This window comes from Melozone crissalis, unplaced genomic scaffold (genome assembly GCF_028551555.1).
Source record: "Melozone crissalis strain CALT ecotype California unplaced genomic scaffold, PUWL_Pcris_2 ptg000202l_1, whole genome shotgun sequence".
Taxonomy (NCBI): domain Eukaryota; kingdom Metazoa; phylum Chordata; class Aves; order Passeriformes; family Passerellidae; genus Melozone; species Melozone crissalis.
The window spans coordinates 45,157-61,600 of NW_026535966.1; the positions used below are offsets into that span (position 1 = coordinate 45,157).

The following is a 16,444-nucleotide window of genomic DNA, read 5'->3' on the forward strand; positions in this document are numbered from 1 at the left end:
CATAACTATCTCTTACTTTGGCTTTGAATGGTAGAAATAGCACAAACTCAGATACTGAGCTTTTAAATCAGATATTAAGCTGATATCATTGTAAAATTTTCTTTAATTAAGAAAGTTATTATGAACTTCAGAAAATATTTGTTTGGAAAAGCTATAGCAGTACGAAATAACGTATGTTTGAATGAAAAATACTTCATTATATACTTCAATTGAGCTATTATTTAAGCTGGAGGATTTCTTGGAAAAGTATATCCTAAATCAGAAGCAAAATCTTTAGTTCATACCATTAAAGTAGAAAACATCAAAACTACCAAGCAACAGAGTGAATTTATTGGGTTGGAGTTTTTTGCTGCTTAAGAGAATGTTACAGTAGTTAAAGGACCAAAGAAAAAGATGTACCGATGAGGGAGGAAAGTCCTCTCAAAATCCTTCAGGGAGCAGAAAGGTATCTTTAACTGAGAAGCAAACCAGTTGTGCACTTTGCAGTTATTGTGAAGATCCATGTCTTCACAATAACAGATCCAGCAGACTTCTAGGCCAAGAGGCAACAGCCTAGAATGCTTTCTAAAATTGAATACTTTGAATATTATGCGTCTTCCCTTCATTTGGGCTATGTAGCTGTAGTGTACCAAGATTCCTAAATGGTCTGCTTTAATCCTGTGTAAGGATACTTTCTTCAATTTATGTTAACCTCTAGATGCCACTGATATTTTCCCATGTATTGGAATATACTTTTTTCATATACTGCATTCATATTTCCTTCCTTCCTTTTATTCTTGTGGGAGAATGGATTGTAGTGATGGTAGTACACGTAAAATCATTACCAGATTTTAAGAATATAAACAGGTATTTGAAAGTGGTGTATCTTGTGTATCTTTGGGGCAGGGACTGCCTCTAATTGAATGTTTATAAAGTGCCTAATATAATCAAGCCAGGAGCTGGTTGGCTGCTATGTGGTGATGTGGTGGCTGCAGACCTTTTGGGCACAGTGTTCATGTAATGATAGACTTTTCAATTATCAGAGAAGGAAGGAGATAGGTCAGCAGACCTGCAGCCTTAGACTTACAGAGGGCAGACTTTGGCCTGTTCAGGAGTACATTTGACAGATCCATCTTTGGGATCTTTCTAAGCTGGGCTAATGAAGGCCCACTTACAATTCCCAACAGAGTATAGTTTAATTAAATTTGTCCATTGGAGGACTCCTCCCCCTCCCTTTACATTTTAGAAATTAATTCTGCTTTCTGCCTGTTGTTCTTTTTGCATCGCAGATGCACTGAACCTTCGTAACCGACAGGTCCTCTGCACCACGCTGAAAGTCATCCAGCACCTGGTTGGTGGTGTCAGCTGAAGTGGTGGGGGAGGCCTTGGTGCCCTATTATCGGCAAATTCTCCCAGTCCTAAACATCTTTAAGCGCATGAATGGTGAGTTATGCTAACAGACACTGTGTCTTTCAACTCCTAAGGCAAAAAGGGGCTTGAGGCAGGGTTAATTAACAATGTAGTTAAGATTTATTACTGTATATAAACTCAAATCCATTTGGAGCTCTAAATAATGTAAACTCTCCCTCTTACTATTCCCTAAGGATGCACTGAAATTAACAATTTCATTTATTACTCCTTGCACATACAGTTTATTTAACACAGTACAGAAGCAGTGAAGCAGTTCTATAACCTTCCAATAATGAAATTGTAAACTTTGTAACAGCCTTTTGAATACATTAATAAATTGCAAAGCTTTTTTCCTCCCTCCAACACGTTAGTTTAGTCCAGCTGTTTTAGTCCACCTGGCTGCAAATGGTGAGGGAGAATTCCTGGGAAAAATGGGAATTACAAACTGGGAGAACTGGGAATTGTGAGAATTCAAACTGGGAATGGGGCTGGAGAGATCCTGGCTGCAAATGGTGAAAATTCCAGGGAAAAATGGGAATTCTGAACTGGGATAAATGGGAATTGTGAGAATTCAAACTGGGAATGGGGCTGGAGAGATCCTGGCTGCAAATGGTGAGAGGGAATTCCAGGGAAAAATAGGAATTGTGGGATGGGAAATTGGGAATTCAAGCTGGAAATGGAACTGGGATTGGGGCTGGAGAGATCCTGGCTGCAAATGGTGAGAGAGAATTCCAGGGAAAAATGGGAATTGTGAGCTGGGAGAACTGGGAAAAGTGGAAATTCTGAACTGGGAAACTGGGAACTGTGAGCTGAGAAAAGTGGGAATGGAGCTGGGAAACTGGAGTGGGAAATTGGGAAAAGAGGGAATGGACCTGGAAATGGAAATGGGAAACTGGGAATGGGACTGGGAGTGGAACTGGGGGAACTGGAACTGAGAATGGGAAACTGGGAATGGAATTGGGAATGGGAAATTGGGAATGGGAATTCAAACTGGGAAACTCGGAAAAGGAAACTAAAAAATGAACTGGGAATGGGAAACTGGGAATGGGAAATTGGGAATGGGGCTGAGACACTGGGAGTGGAACTGGGAATGGGGCTGGAGAGATCCTGGCTGCTCATGGTGAGAGAGAATTCCAGGGAAAAATGGGAATTCCCAACTGGGAAACTGGGACTGGGAAAAGTGGGAATTCAAACTGGGAAATTGGGACTGGAGCTGGGGAAACTGGGAATGGGAAGCTGGGAATGGGAATGGAAATGGGAAATTGGATTTTTGGTGGGATCAGGGTTATGGGATTTATACAGTCAGGGTTTATGGGATCATTCCCATCCCAGGTCTGTTCCACGAGGCCCTGGCCCAGCACCGTGAGGAGCTGCAGCTCCCGCAGGGCTCGGGGTTGTGGGATATCAGGGCTATGGGGTTTGTAGGATCAGGGCTATGGGAATTTTGGGAATGTTGGGAAGGGGTTTGAAGGGGATTGGGAAGGGATTTGAGGAGACTGGGATTGGAATTTTGGGGATTTGGAAGTGGATTTGGGGGATTTGGGGATTCTAGGGATGGATTTGGGGAGTTTTGGAGAGGAGTTTGGGTGGGAATTTGGGAATCCAAAATTCCGATCCCAGAATTCCCAAAATTCCATTCCCAGATCCCAAAATTCCAATCCCAAATTCCCAGCCCCATCCCCAGCCCCTCTCCCTGCCCTGGCGTCTCTCGGACCCCTCAGAGCAGCAAATTCCTCTCAATTTCTCCCAATTTTAACAATTTTTTCCATTTTTTTCTCACTTTTTCCTATTTTTACCAATTTTTCCCTTTTTTCACCATTTTCTCGCCATTGTCCCAGCTCCATCTCCAGCCCCTCTCCCTGCTCTGGCGTCTCTCGGACCCCTCAGAGCAGCAAATTGCTCACAATTTCTCACAATTTTAACCAAATTTCTCCCTTTTTTTTTTTGGTTTTTCCCCCAATTTTCTCCCAAAATTCCCAATTTTCCCCATCTTTAACCAATTTCCCTGTTTTTTCCCCCATCACCAGCTGCAGTACCTGTCCCTGGCCCGCTCCCTCAGTTACCCTGTGGAGCAGGAAATTGCTCAAATTTCTCCCAATTTCTCCAAATTACCCTAAAATAGCAAAAAAATGCACTAAAATGGGGCTAAAATGGCAAACAATGGCACTGAATGGGACCAAAATCTTATCTTCATCTTTCTAGTGATAAGACACTTTCAGCCTTCTTTTTATAAGTGTCGAGGATGCTGGTCAGGTTTGACAATAGACCTTCAGGCATGAATTCTTCATCGTCTCTTTCTATTCTTGCATTCTGTTCTTCAAGGTATTTCTAGAAAAGAGGTGCAGAGAGCTTTATTAGCTCTGTCATGGCCTGTATTTTACTGATTCTGCTAAAGCATTTTGAGCAGTCATTGCACAGGTTAACTGATTTCAGTTAAACACCTTCCTGAAAGACGCCTCTCAGAAGCAGGTTTAACCTGACAGGATGTTACTGCTGACACTTAACAACCAATTCTGATTATTTACACCAAAGGTTTTGTCAGAAAATTTAACTAGAATCCGCAGGCTTAGTAGCAGCTAAATAACTGATACTTCCTTAGAAAGAGTAAGCTCTAATTTCCAAGTGTTTAACTGCAAAATGTCTCTAGAGAGATTTAATTCTGAATATCAAATTTTAGCTTACCACTATAGATTCTATATGAGTAGCAACTGTTTCTACAAGACGACTCAAGTTAGCATCAATTTTTCTGTTCTCTTCTGTTGTTCTTTGCAAAACGACTTGATATCTAAAAGGTAAAGATACTCAGAAGGTCATGTCCATAATTGGAGAATTCCTGACATTTACAACAATCACTTCAAGTCTGATTTATCATCACGTTTAGCCATACTTTTTTTTCCATTAGTATTAATTTGAACCGAGTTACAATACATTAATGCTCAACTTAAAGAAAAACCCTTACGCGGAAAACAGGAGTTCTGATACAGCAGACAAACATTTTAGCAAAATACTGTTGAGGAGAAACATCTTTCAGTTCTTAACTTGTGAAATTAACACACTGAGATGGATACCTGATGAAACAACTGTATGTTACATTCCAGAAAATATCTTTATCCTTAAAAACCAAAATAAACAAGGCAGACATGGAAGTTAGGAGCCTTACTCTCTTTCGATATCATGCAATTCAGCTGTAGCTTCACTGAGCCCATCATAGACACCACTCTCAAGTAACTGTTTATGCTTCTTAAACAATTCCCATTCATTTGCACATTTCTTGTCTTCTTCTTCTATCTCCTGTTGTCATAAGGAAGGAGAAGAAAAAAAAACGGCCTCTCTCAAGTATAATTCGGATCTTTTTTTCTTTCTGTTACCTGATTATATCCTAATACTTGAATTCAAAATTCACGCAAATAGTTCCAAGTTCAGAACTGAAAAAAGCCCCAAGGATATCCCTCCCAAACCTAAAGTTTCTGTATCATCCCCATCCCAGAATAAGCCTAACCATCTCTTTATTCCTTTAACCACATTTAAAGGCCTGTGTTGCAGCTACTTTCCCTTCCGAGTTAAAGCTCACAAAGTGTTGTTTACATAGTCTAAATAGCTTAGAAATGGCACATTATGAACAACTGTTTCTAGGTTAAAAAATACAACCACATCTGAGTAAGAAAATAGCTTTTCTTTTTTGTCTGAAAGAGAGTATAATTCCAAATAATCATCTCTTCTAGGAGAATGACACTGTTGATGCTATACAGTCCACAAAACCAAACAAAATTCTGACGTCAACTCAACGTGCAATTTTGGTAGATTACTGAAACATCATCCTTCAAAAATAATTCTAATACTTAAGACTTACAAACAGCATTTTAAATATTAGAAGAGGAATTAAATGACTAAGCGTCTGGTGGCAAGTGTGTATTTTATGAGCTTAACTTTGGAGAAAAGTATATGCAAGAGCACAGATCAAAAGCTAAATGTCATGTGGTTTTGAAAAATAGAAACTAAATTAATTGCCTTTATAAACCTATATATACACCTGCCTCAGCAGGTATTAGCAGTGAAATAGCCCTGTTTCATGGCTATAGCACAGGAGTTTGGATTTACAGGAGCACATATGGTAAATATTGGTGTAGTTCAAAGAACATTTTTCTGCAGGGCACCACGGCCCCGCTAAAGCAGTGTTGTCAGAGAAGTTGGGAGCTACCAAAATAGCCACTCAGTTGTTAACAGAGAGGGTTATGTTTTGTTGCTGAACTGCAAGTGGGGAAAAGAATAGGGACTGCTCCTGTGCTGGCAAAGGAAGCTAAAGGAAGTAACAGTTTGAGATCATTAAAACAATTTAACATGCTTTTGGTCAATGTTTTCCTTCGTTTTTACAGAAGCTGATTAAACATGTTAACTAAAAACTGTAAAAATGTATTTATTATATACAAATCGATTAGACAAGACAGGTTCTGTTGATCCTAAAATTTCCTTCAAGCACATGCCCAGAGACATCCTGAGGTCAGATGATTGTTGCTGCTTTTATTACTGGATGCAGGAATTTATGATTTACAGGATCTGCTACAGTAGGATGCCAGATTCTCTTACAAGAAAGTGAAAATTGATTCAGTTAAGGTGGCAGTCAAATCACTTTTCTGAAAAGAATGAAAAAATCCTCTAAGAGGGAAGGAAGAAGGCAAAGGCAGAAGCTCAAACAAAAATGCAACCCAAAAATTTATCGATAAATACAAAAATTAAGGATAAGGCTATCATTAAGGATAAGTTGTCATCAAGGTGTAAGAAGTTCTACCTTAAGCTTCTGCTGGTAAAGATCATCCAGCTCTTCAGCTTCTGCTGTCAGCATTTTCACACTGCGTTTCTTGTCCTCTAGCATTACATTCACCTAGGATGAAAACATAACCAAGGAAGTATGGTTCAAAAAGAATTCCAACATATAAATCCATGCCATCACAAACCACACCTGGTTAAACAGGTTAAACCATTAAACTACGCTAGGCTGGGATGGCATTATCTTTCTTCATAGCAGCCTATGTTATGCTTTGTTTTGGATGAGGGGCTAAAACAGTGTTGGTAACACACCAAGTTTTGGCTACTGCTGAATAGCGCTAGCACAGCAGTCCAAGGCTTTCTGTGCTTCCCAGGGCCCCTCACTGAGCAGGGCAGGGACAGGCAGGAGACTGGGAAGGTGCATAGCGAGGCCAGCTGGCCAAGAGGACATTCCATACCGCAGAACACCATGCTCAGGTAGACGAACGAGGAAATAAAATTCTCCTTCTTTCAATCTGTCCCAAATCCAATAGTACTAAAAATCTTCCCGATGACAATTTGTCGGTGATGGTAAGCCACACAATCAACTGGAATGGGCAACTTATTAGAAACAAATACTTCCAATGGTTATGGTCAAGTATATGTAAGCTACATAAACTTTAATTCAGGGAATACACGATATTTCAACCAACAAAGATCTCAGTTCTTAGAAAAACTTTTAGGTTCCATTACAATAAAAGTAGTTTTCTCACAGTTTCTCCCCCTCTACTTGTCCTCAGAAAAACCCCAAGTAATTCAAGAAACCAACCCAACACATCACACTTTAACTATGCAAAAAGTTGAATGAAAGAGGCAGATAAGGTTTTAGGGTTGGTATCTTAGTGTTAATCTTCTTTAACTAACTCACCTGTTCCAAAGTGTCTTCCAGAGTAAATTTCCGTTGAGTGGCTTTACTAATTTCTTCCTCAGTCTCGTTGATGATCTCCATGAGGGGAGCCTGTAATACGTATACAAGAAGATTGAACAAATGCAATTTGCTAATCTGAACCAAGATGCACCCCAGTACATCTTTCCCTTTTATTTTTTTTAGGCTACTGTATTCTCCAATACCAAATCTCTTTCATATACTGCAATGTCATTATGGTGACTCATCACACAAGCTTTTCAATGACATTTCATTGTGAGATTGAGAGACCTTCCCAGCATTCCCAAAGAAACACATTTTTTTTTGTGAGTGCTATCTAAAGCCTTCAGTGTTGATTCTACTTACCATGATCTGAGTTTTGTATTTGAGTAGGAAATTTGGTCCTAAATCAGGATTAAACTGAATGGTAAAGTCGTGGCCTTTGGAATTCTCAGCACTTACTGGAATTAATTTCAGCTTTCGAGCCAGTTTATGATACTCTGCCAGTTGCTTTTCAATCTGCTCAGAGGAGAAAAGGGCACAAATCATAGAAGAGATACAAGTGAAAAGATGTGCAAGAAGTATTCATATAGTACTTTAAACAAGTTCCTGAGTTGCTCTCTGTAGCCATAATTCCTTGCTACCCCACAGTATTCAAGAGCTGCATGCAATGCCAGCACAGCAGTTTGCTGCATTAGGTACTGTTTTATGGTTCGTTCAGAGTTTGCACACTGAGGTTTCTTAGTGTCTGTGGCTGAGAACACTGAATGGTTTCACCTGAGGTTTTCCGTATTGATCTGCCATAATTTTTCCTGCCTCAAGTTTTTGAGAATTAGCTGATTGGGAACTAAAAATGTGCTGGAAAATAATACTAAACAAATGATCAGTTATAAGGTCAATATGCCTTCTCTCATTAGTTTTGACAGGAAATGCTACACAGCCACACATCCTAACAACAAACTAACTTGAGCATGCCTTTAAACAAAGCTTATTAAATGCTTTAATTTCTAATTAATGAGTGCTATTAAATGCAAACATTAAAGACCCCAGGGTTTTTTTTTATATGCTTCATACTTGCACCTGAGGATTTAAGTTGATAAAAGTGCTTGATAAAGGGTGACCCTACCAAACATATTTGAAATTTTTTCTTTAGTTCTCCAATTGGCAAAGCAGAAGCTTTTAAATCCCATCACTTCCAGGACTATATCTTTTCACTCTGTTTGAAGGGATTGAACTTGGCCCTTGAAATATGTTACAACTGCTACACAAAGAACTAATCAGGCCCTAAATGCATGCAAAACTATTGATTCAAATTCACTAGTTTTGCCTTACTTCCTTGCTCTGAAATATTAACATTAGCCTGTAATTTCTTGTGTTATCAAAGCAATGGCATGCTAATGTTATCAAAGCTCTAAATGCTACAGCAGTGACAGCTTACCATGCTTCATATTCTAGACACATCTCTTACGATGCAGGAAAAAAGTACATTTCCACTCAGTGCAAAACAGAAAAAGGGAAAAAAGCGCAACATTTTTCAGAGATACTGTAAACAGAGGCCATTCTTGTCAGTTTTGCCTGGTTAGATACACGTATGGTGGTGTTCGATTATTTAGGAAAGAAATTATCAAGAATCCAATTTTAAGCTTGCATGATGAAAACTGGCAGCCACCTCTGAGTGTTGTGGGGTTTTCACATACCGTGTCTCTCTTCCTAGCATATTTCATCTCTTCATTCCACATCAGTTCTCGTTCTTCTTGCAGCTCCTTATTCAGCTTGTTAATGGTTCGCTGCAGCTCATTTCTCTCGTGATTTATTCTCTCAATGTCTGCAGCTGAGTACTTCTGGTTATCTAAGATGTGCCGGAGCCGGGCATTCTCCCGCTTCGTGGCTTCTACTTCTGCCTCTAAGTACATAAAACATTTGTGAAATGGACATAAAATACCAGCCTATATACATAAACCTCACCTCTGTATTGTATGAGTAAATGACACAGTTATTACATAACATTACCATTTCATTACTCCAGTGTACAGACAGCTATCAGACAAAAAAAAATTTTTATTAGCAATCCATTCTGGAAAGTTGATTTGTAGCATCATGCTACTCCAGGTACCTTGCTCTGCTCTCAAGCTAAGAACTACAATTATTTGAAGATTATTTCTAGCTTCACTGTCCTGACTGTGATCAAGTCCTCCTTACCTGCTGCCTCAACTTCATCATTAACACTTTCCAGTTTTTGATCAAGGATGGATATATGAGATTTCATTTTAGCGAAATAAGCCTGGTATTTCTGGACGTCTGCTTCAAGGGACGATTTCACATTTCGTAGCGTTGCTATACGATCCTAGGAAATGGGTGAAAAGAACAACCACTCTTAGATAAATATAAAATAATGACTTCAATTTCCAGATAAGACAGTAGAGTAATTGATCAACATCAACAGCACAAATATAGAATAAAGAACTTTAATAATTTTTTATCTCTGTGACAGCGAAGTCCAGTCAGGACACCTTTAAAATAAAAGCAAAGAAGGCTGAAAAGATTCTTGCATTTCAGCATTATGTCTCTCATTTGCATCAGACAGTGCTTTAGACAATTCTTACTACAGGTAGTCCACAACTTAACTCTAATAATACATGGAGGGCAGATGAAACAGGGGCATGGAAAACCAGGAATAAACTCAGCACATTTTGCACAGTTGCCAGGAATTTCAATTTGCCACCTGCACAGCCACTAACCCATTTTTAAACTCAGGATGTATTAAAAGCAGAATCCAGCTTTTCAAGCAAAGTATTTTCCATAAAATATATTTGTTACCACTGAATCCCATGCCTCATATTTGAATACCAACACACTTGAAAAAAATAATGTTGAAATTTATATTAAAAAATTTGGTTCAAGTATTTTATTGATATTTCAGTCAATATAAGACCTTATTACCTGTAAATACCTGCACATTATCAAACAAATAGGTACTGAAGATTCCACAGAAAAAAGCCTTGTTCTCTAATAGTATAGAGTCTGTAAAAATCTGGCCTAATTAAAATCTCAAAGCACTGAAATTTTTCCATTTGTTATGTATCATAAGTATCTTCATTCAGAAATGGTCGATATTATAAAATTCAACTCCACCATAAAAACAGACACAATTTACTAACCTGCTCACTTTCCTTTTCTTTTTCTAGTCTTGCAATCTCTTCTTGAAGTCTTTTGTTCTCAGCTTCTAAACTTTCCATCTGGGATGGATCTACATTAAATAAATCCTCTGTGGGAGAGCAGAAGAGAGACTCGAGTTACAAATTTATCTCAATATCACCACCTCTTTTGAGTACCTGAACTTGAGCTTCAGCACAGTAAATACCCATTATCTAGATAATTATTTTTCACTAAAAAATAACTAAGAACAACCAAGAAACTTACCAGAAAAACCTTTCATTAAAATGTAACCAGGCAAAAACCCCAGAAGAAACAAGAAGAGAAATGGGTTTCTCGGTCCTCATGTCAGAAAGAGTGCTCATGCCAAAGTCACTCCCAAGAGGTAAGGGTTTCCAAACTCTCATGCAGCCCACACCTCAGGAGAGTGTACAAGTCAGGACTACCTTGTGAAGCTAGAACAAATCAAACTTACTTAACAACCTCTTTCTTATCCATATACTGCCTTGCTTCTTGAGGCATCTTTTCCCCAACTTAATTTGGCTTTGCCAAAAAGTGGGATGATTATTTTTTCCCAATATCCAGTAACAGTGTGGTATCTTGTTTCCTCTCCAATTGATGGCCCCAGTTTGCAAACAAAGGGCCCTTAGTCTGGCTTTTCATAGGAGAGCAAAGAAAGTAAGACATGTTTTTCTTCCTTTTCTCACATTGTGTTTGTAGTTCTGCAGGTGGTGAAATGAGCGAGTCAAAAAAACCCAATAATTTTCTACCTCCCTGAAGACAAACACAGGTGCATGCTGAATCACATACTGAACCCTCACAATAGAGTTTGGAACTCTTGCAGACTGCTTTCAGATCTTCAAAAGCTGAACTGTCTTGTCAGCTGTGCATCCTCTGAAAATATTTTTCTTTTTTTTAATTGTTAGCTTTTCCAGACAGAAACAAGAGCCATCTGCATAGATGGAGTTCACATCTGAAGAATTGTATACTGGTTTTCTGTGACAAAGACATTAAAAAATCAGGTGACACAGCTACAGCTGATAGCAGATCATGACCTATCCATCTGTACTGCTCAAAATACACTTAAAAAAGAGAGCATTAAGTTGAAGTAACTGAAACATACTTAGGTGTTTCAGACTCCCTTAGATCACTTTCACTCATAAACTGAACAAACTGATGCTAGGAGAAAGGAAACCAGTAACACAATTGAATACTTAGAATTTAAAAACTTACTTAATTTTGACTGCACTTCAGCATCCAACTCTTCAAAGGTATCTCTCCCTTTCATGGAAAGATCATAGCACTTCACACAGTAGTCCATGAAAAGCTGAAAACAATTTAAAAATCTTTCATTTCAACAATTCCAAGACCTGTAAAATATCTAGATAGTCTAAAGCTACTCAATCAGTGGAATTAAACAGACATCAAAAATATCCTTAATGCTTCGATTGTACTTTTGTAAAATTAATTTTTTTTCCTCCCTTTGAACATAGAATGTGAACAGATTATATATTCAGGCAGAAGGAGACAACTATAATTCACACTAAGAAAGGTCTGGAAATCCTGTATTTCTTAAAAAGATATTTAACAAATATTGTAGATAGAATATTTAAGAATTTTTCATCTTGATGCATATGATTCTCTCAGGCTAGTTTATGGAAACTGCAGGTCTGTTTAACAGACCTTTTCTATAAATATGACCATTAAAATTCAGATCTGCAGGTCTCAAAGTACTCTTATCTAGAATTAAAGAAAGGTTACCCAAAAAGAATTTGCTGGACACTAAGTCGCAGATGCTTCAGAAGCCATTACACCAGTATTGTGAATTTTGTATCTATATATATATGCAGAAGTGCCAATGTAGAAGAACGTATTTCGTTTAAAAGCATTGTTAGTTGCCAACCATCATGTTGTAACCTTAGTCCAAAATTATGATTTTACTTTATTTTTGCAATTTCTAATTAAATGTTTTAGCTTATAATGCAACCCTCTCCAAACACCTGCTGTGATTTAACACTGAGTTAAATCTGAGTAGTTCTAATAATCCATGATAAATTAAAAAGAAAGCAAGCTGTTGGATTAAGAGCTCAAATTATACTGCCACCCTATTTTGTGGCTCAGAAATAAAACTTTACAACCAATTTTTACATAGTAAACTGAGTAGATATTGGCACAAGTCACTATATTTAGAATTAAGTCACTGTCTTTATACTGCACTGCAGTTAACCTCAGAAGTCTTGAGTGCTAAAGGAAAATATTTCGGAAACTCTAAAAAAATAAACAGCATAATGATGCCCTTTCTCTACAAAGGACAACAGTATATACTTGTAGAATAAGGTGAATATAAAATAAAGAGAATATTTTGTTTAATACCCAGTCTACACCAATAGACTGATCATCATACCTGCTCGGGAAATAGTTGATCAGGTTTTTTACACAATGCTACTCTACCTCCTAGAAAGCATTGTGAATATAAAAGGGAACAGATTCCATAAATACATGACCCAGCAATCTAAACTGTAATTAAATTGTGTTGTTACAGCACGTGGCAAAATCCAGTTAAGCAATTCTGATACTAATTTCCTTTTTATGGTACCTTTTTATGTACAATTCCATCATCTGTCTCTCCTCCCCAGCTCTGTGTGTCATCGAACGACGGTGCATTTTCCCTGATCGCATTGTACAGCTGAAAAGCAGAGGTGCACACAACAAAGAGCAAACATGAAGACGTCCATTAGTTTCCATGCTGGTTTTCGTGAAAAGAAGCAGAGTAACACTGGATTAGGATTTCAGCAAGCAGGTTGGAATGAACCTGTGTTGAGCTGACTAAACACACAGGTAAAGAGGCATGAACTAGACAGTCAACACTGCCAAATTCTCTCGTGTCTTTTGAGCAGAAAAGGACAGGGTTTTCCTGGGCACTCAATTCAGCAGTGGTCAACTTCTGCCACAGATGCCAAATTTTGCTCAGTCCTGAGTTGGCAGCAACAACTGTTAGGACTACTAAAAAACCCAAACAAACCAAACAAAACCAAAATTAAATAAAAAACACCCCACTCAAACCGAAAACTTGCCACTCTGTATCAGAATCACAGAACATTTGAATCATTTCAATTGAAAATTCCATCCTTAGATTTCAAATTTAGGAGAGAATGGCAGATGTCACAACATTTGCGCTGGAGATACACGTTCCATTCAGTGATTATACTCATTAACTTCTCACATTTATTGTATGTACAGATCAGCATTTTGCCACCTCCTTTTATACATTAATTTATCCAGTGCATACATGTAAAGAAAAAACCCTATCATAATATAACATGAAAAGCTCACTTTAAAAGTTACCAAAACATTAGGCCAAGGGTCAGCTCCCAGATGACAGCTAAGAACATATATGTTTACATATATGTTAAACAAAGATTTGTAGAAAATATGTACTGAATCTGTATTGAAACTAACATTCCAGCCTGGAAAGTGAAAATATTTATCTTAAGACAAACATTACCTTGACACAATCAATTAACCAAATCAAAGCTGCCACAATCTGAGGCCAGGTTCGTGGTGCTCCCACAGCGTACATGGAGTTTTTTGACAGAGCAAAGGGGTACCTGTACGGCCAAAGAAGATACACTTTTAATAGCTGTGGCAGGCAGTGATGAAAACAAACCAGCACATTTTGAAAACAAAGCAGCATGTTTTTCTATGTAGATGAAAGCACAGAAGGAAGAGCAAACTCAATTCTACTGTACTTCAAAGGAAATTAGTTGAGTTCTTACAGTACGATTCTATTCAATTATCATGGGTTTCTCATTTTGCAACTCATAGAATAACATGGCCTGAAAGGGACCTGTAAGGATCTACAAATCCAACTCCCTGCTCCTCATAGGACTGCCTACAACTAAACCATATGATCCAGAGTGTCATCCAGATGCTCCTTGAGCTCCCAAAACTTCAAGTGACTTGTCAGAATTAGTCATTTTATCCAGAATTACACCCTTGGTGCAGCAGAGTGGAATCCTTTTCAACATTTTAAGCTATATCAGCAGTTTCAAATGTTATAGATTAAAACAAAACTTTATTAAAATGCTGAGAAGTGTGCAAAAAAGATTTGCACCTACATTTAAGGAGCCCTGGCACTCTGACACCATCATGGGTATACAGTCCCTGTTTTTTTTTTTAAATGAGACTGAAAATTCACTGTTATCAAGAGGCAGAGGATTTTCTTTCCAAGACAATGTTGGGGCATTAATGATTTCAAACACTGAACAAATTCAGCAGTAAACCACTCAGCTACTTAGTGTTTTTCTCCCCTCAACAGTAATTTTGTTATTTCCACATTCTGCTTTGAAGGCAGAATGAGAAAAATTGCAGGAAAACATATTTTAAACTAAATTAAATTTGTTTAAACTAAAATTAAATTGTCTTGATCCAAAATTCTGGAAATTTTAGTTCTTAGATTCTGACAAAATGAACAGAAAGGCCTGTAAAAGAAAATTGTGCCTTGTCCTCCAAAGTTCTATACAAATAATCAATTAAATTTTACATGACAAAGCAAGATTCCCAGAGCTTATAGTTCTGTAAATTCAAATATAAAATGTATAGCAGATGCTGAAAATCAGAGAGTAAACCTAGAGTTAAACAAAAGTGAAACAAAACAATCACAACATTGTACTTTTAGAGTCTCATCTGAATAAATAAACCTATCCATTCCCCCCAACTATCAATGCAGAATTCTTAGCTTTTAAATTTCTAGCCATAGCATATCTATTCAGCCCAGGAGACTAACAATAATCATCTTACCCAAGGGCTTTGAAAATTTTGGGAATTTCCTCTTCAAATTTTGAGTCAGGCAGTTCATAAGAAGGGCAGAGGAATTTGTAGATAAAGGTGAAGATCTTTAAAAAGTCCTTAACTGATGGAGATTGTAGTGATTTCACGGAAACATCGTGGGCATAAGCATTCTCAACAAGGAACTGTGCAAAAGAAACACGGAATACCAGTCACTAAATAAAATTTATAGTTGAAACCAAGGGAAATAACCACTTTGCCTAGCACATTTTACACCTCATAACATACATGCAGAACAAGTTCATATGTTACCTCATAAAGCTTTTGGATACATTGTTGGATGAATGTCTTGTCATGAAGGGGCCTGGGATCCTTTATCTTTTTTGTCCCAAACACACCGTACAGGCTGCTGCTTGACCCTCCAGTCCCGCTCGCGCTAGGGACAGACAATGAATACAGGTCTTGTGACAATACATAGAAAGAAGAACTCTCTTCATGTTTAAGGCACAACTGCTAGCTTTATGTTTTCTTTCCATTTGTTATACAAAGTGATACTTGAAGTTTTCTCTTTGTTTAAGGTCATTGGAAAAACATCATCAACCTGGAAGTCACAATGCCATAAGTACAACAAAGATTACTGCATCCTAGATGAATACTTTCTTCATTTTATTGAAATAAATAAACTTTTAGAGAGCAGAAAAATACCCCAAAGATGAAAAAAAATAATGTTGGTGACTGTAAATAAACTCTAAAAATATTTAAGGAATATTTAAAAGGAATAACCCCTGCAACAATGGGGTACTATCAAGAAGATACCCATAACACAAAGTCATGAGCTAAGTAGAAAGATTATAGAGTTTTGGAAAGTTAGTATCTTAGAGAGAGGAAACTAATGCAGAGTATACTTCAGATGTCTTTCTTCCTTAAACAAGAAAATGCATTGAGATACTCTTAAGGTCTGCAGTGCACATCATTCCCAAAAGAAAAAAAAAAAAAGCTCCCAAAGCAATTCCTGCTCCAGAGCATCATTGTTTAGCGACCAAGGACTGGAGGAAGGCAGACCTGAAGGTCTGCTTGCCTCAGATCCATCATTCCCTATAGTGAAAATCTGTCAAGAAAGAAAAATACCAAAATTAGAGGACCATTTTTGTTTTAATGTACAGTGCAGACAACAAAAGCTATCCATACCTGTTCCCCAAACAGCTGGCTTTTCCTTCTGAAGCTACAGATGTAGGTTTGCTCATGCTCAGCTTCTCAAAGGTGCTTCTGTCCTTCCTGAGGAGCAGAAAAAGATTCAAGTGACTACTACTACCAATTCATACAAGAGCTATAGTAAGTAGCTCTTATAGTACAAGACTGTAAATAGAATCTAAAATATTTAAGGAATATTTAAAAGGAATAGACATAGGAATAGACCCCAGCATAGACCATACATAGCTCATACAA

At 37.7% G+C, this 16,444-nt stretch overlaps 1 protein-coding gene across 1 annotated transcript in view; it reads right to left on the reverse strand.

The window, feature by feature from the left end:
- Window positions 1–3,579: 3,579 nt before the first annotated feature.
- Window positions 3,580–16,444, reverse strand: part of LOC128949211 (kinetochore protein NDC80 homolog) — a 64,993-nt gene continuing 52,128 nt past the window's right edge. The window contains exons 4-18 of the mRNA XM_054294064.1: window positions 16,187–16,273; window positions 15,311–15,434; window positions 15,011–15,183; window positions 13,716–13,818; window positions 12,807–12,896; window positions 11,444–11,537; window positions 10,216–10,322; window positions 9,257–9,401; window positions 8,755–8,960; window positions 7,424–7,576; window positions 7,061–7,150; window positions 6,176–6,268; window positions 4,550–4,680; window positions 4,072–4,174; window positions 3,580–3,717 (exon numbers count right to left, since the gene is read on the reverse strand). Of these exons, the coding sequence (XP_054150039.1) occupies window positions 3,580–3,717; window positions 4,072–4,174; window positions 4,550–4,680; window positions 6,176–6,268; window positions 7,061–7,150; window positions 7,424–7,576; window positions 8,755–8,960; window positions 9,257–9,401; window positions 10,216–10,322; window positions 11,444–11,537; window positions 12,807–12,896; window positions 13,716–13,818; window positions 15,011–15,183; window positions 15,311–15,434; window positions 16,187–16,273 (1,837 nt within the window). The remainder of the gene's footprint in view (window positions 3,718–4,071; window positions 4,175–4,549; window positions 4,681–6,175; window positions 6,269–7,060; window positions 7,151–7,423; window positions 7,577–8,754; window positions 8,961–9,256; window positions 9,402–10,215; window positions 10,323–11,443; window positions 11,538–12,806; window positions 12,897–13,715; window positions 13,819–15,010; window positions 15,184–15,310; window positions 15,435–16,186; window positions 16,274–16,444) is intronic.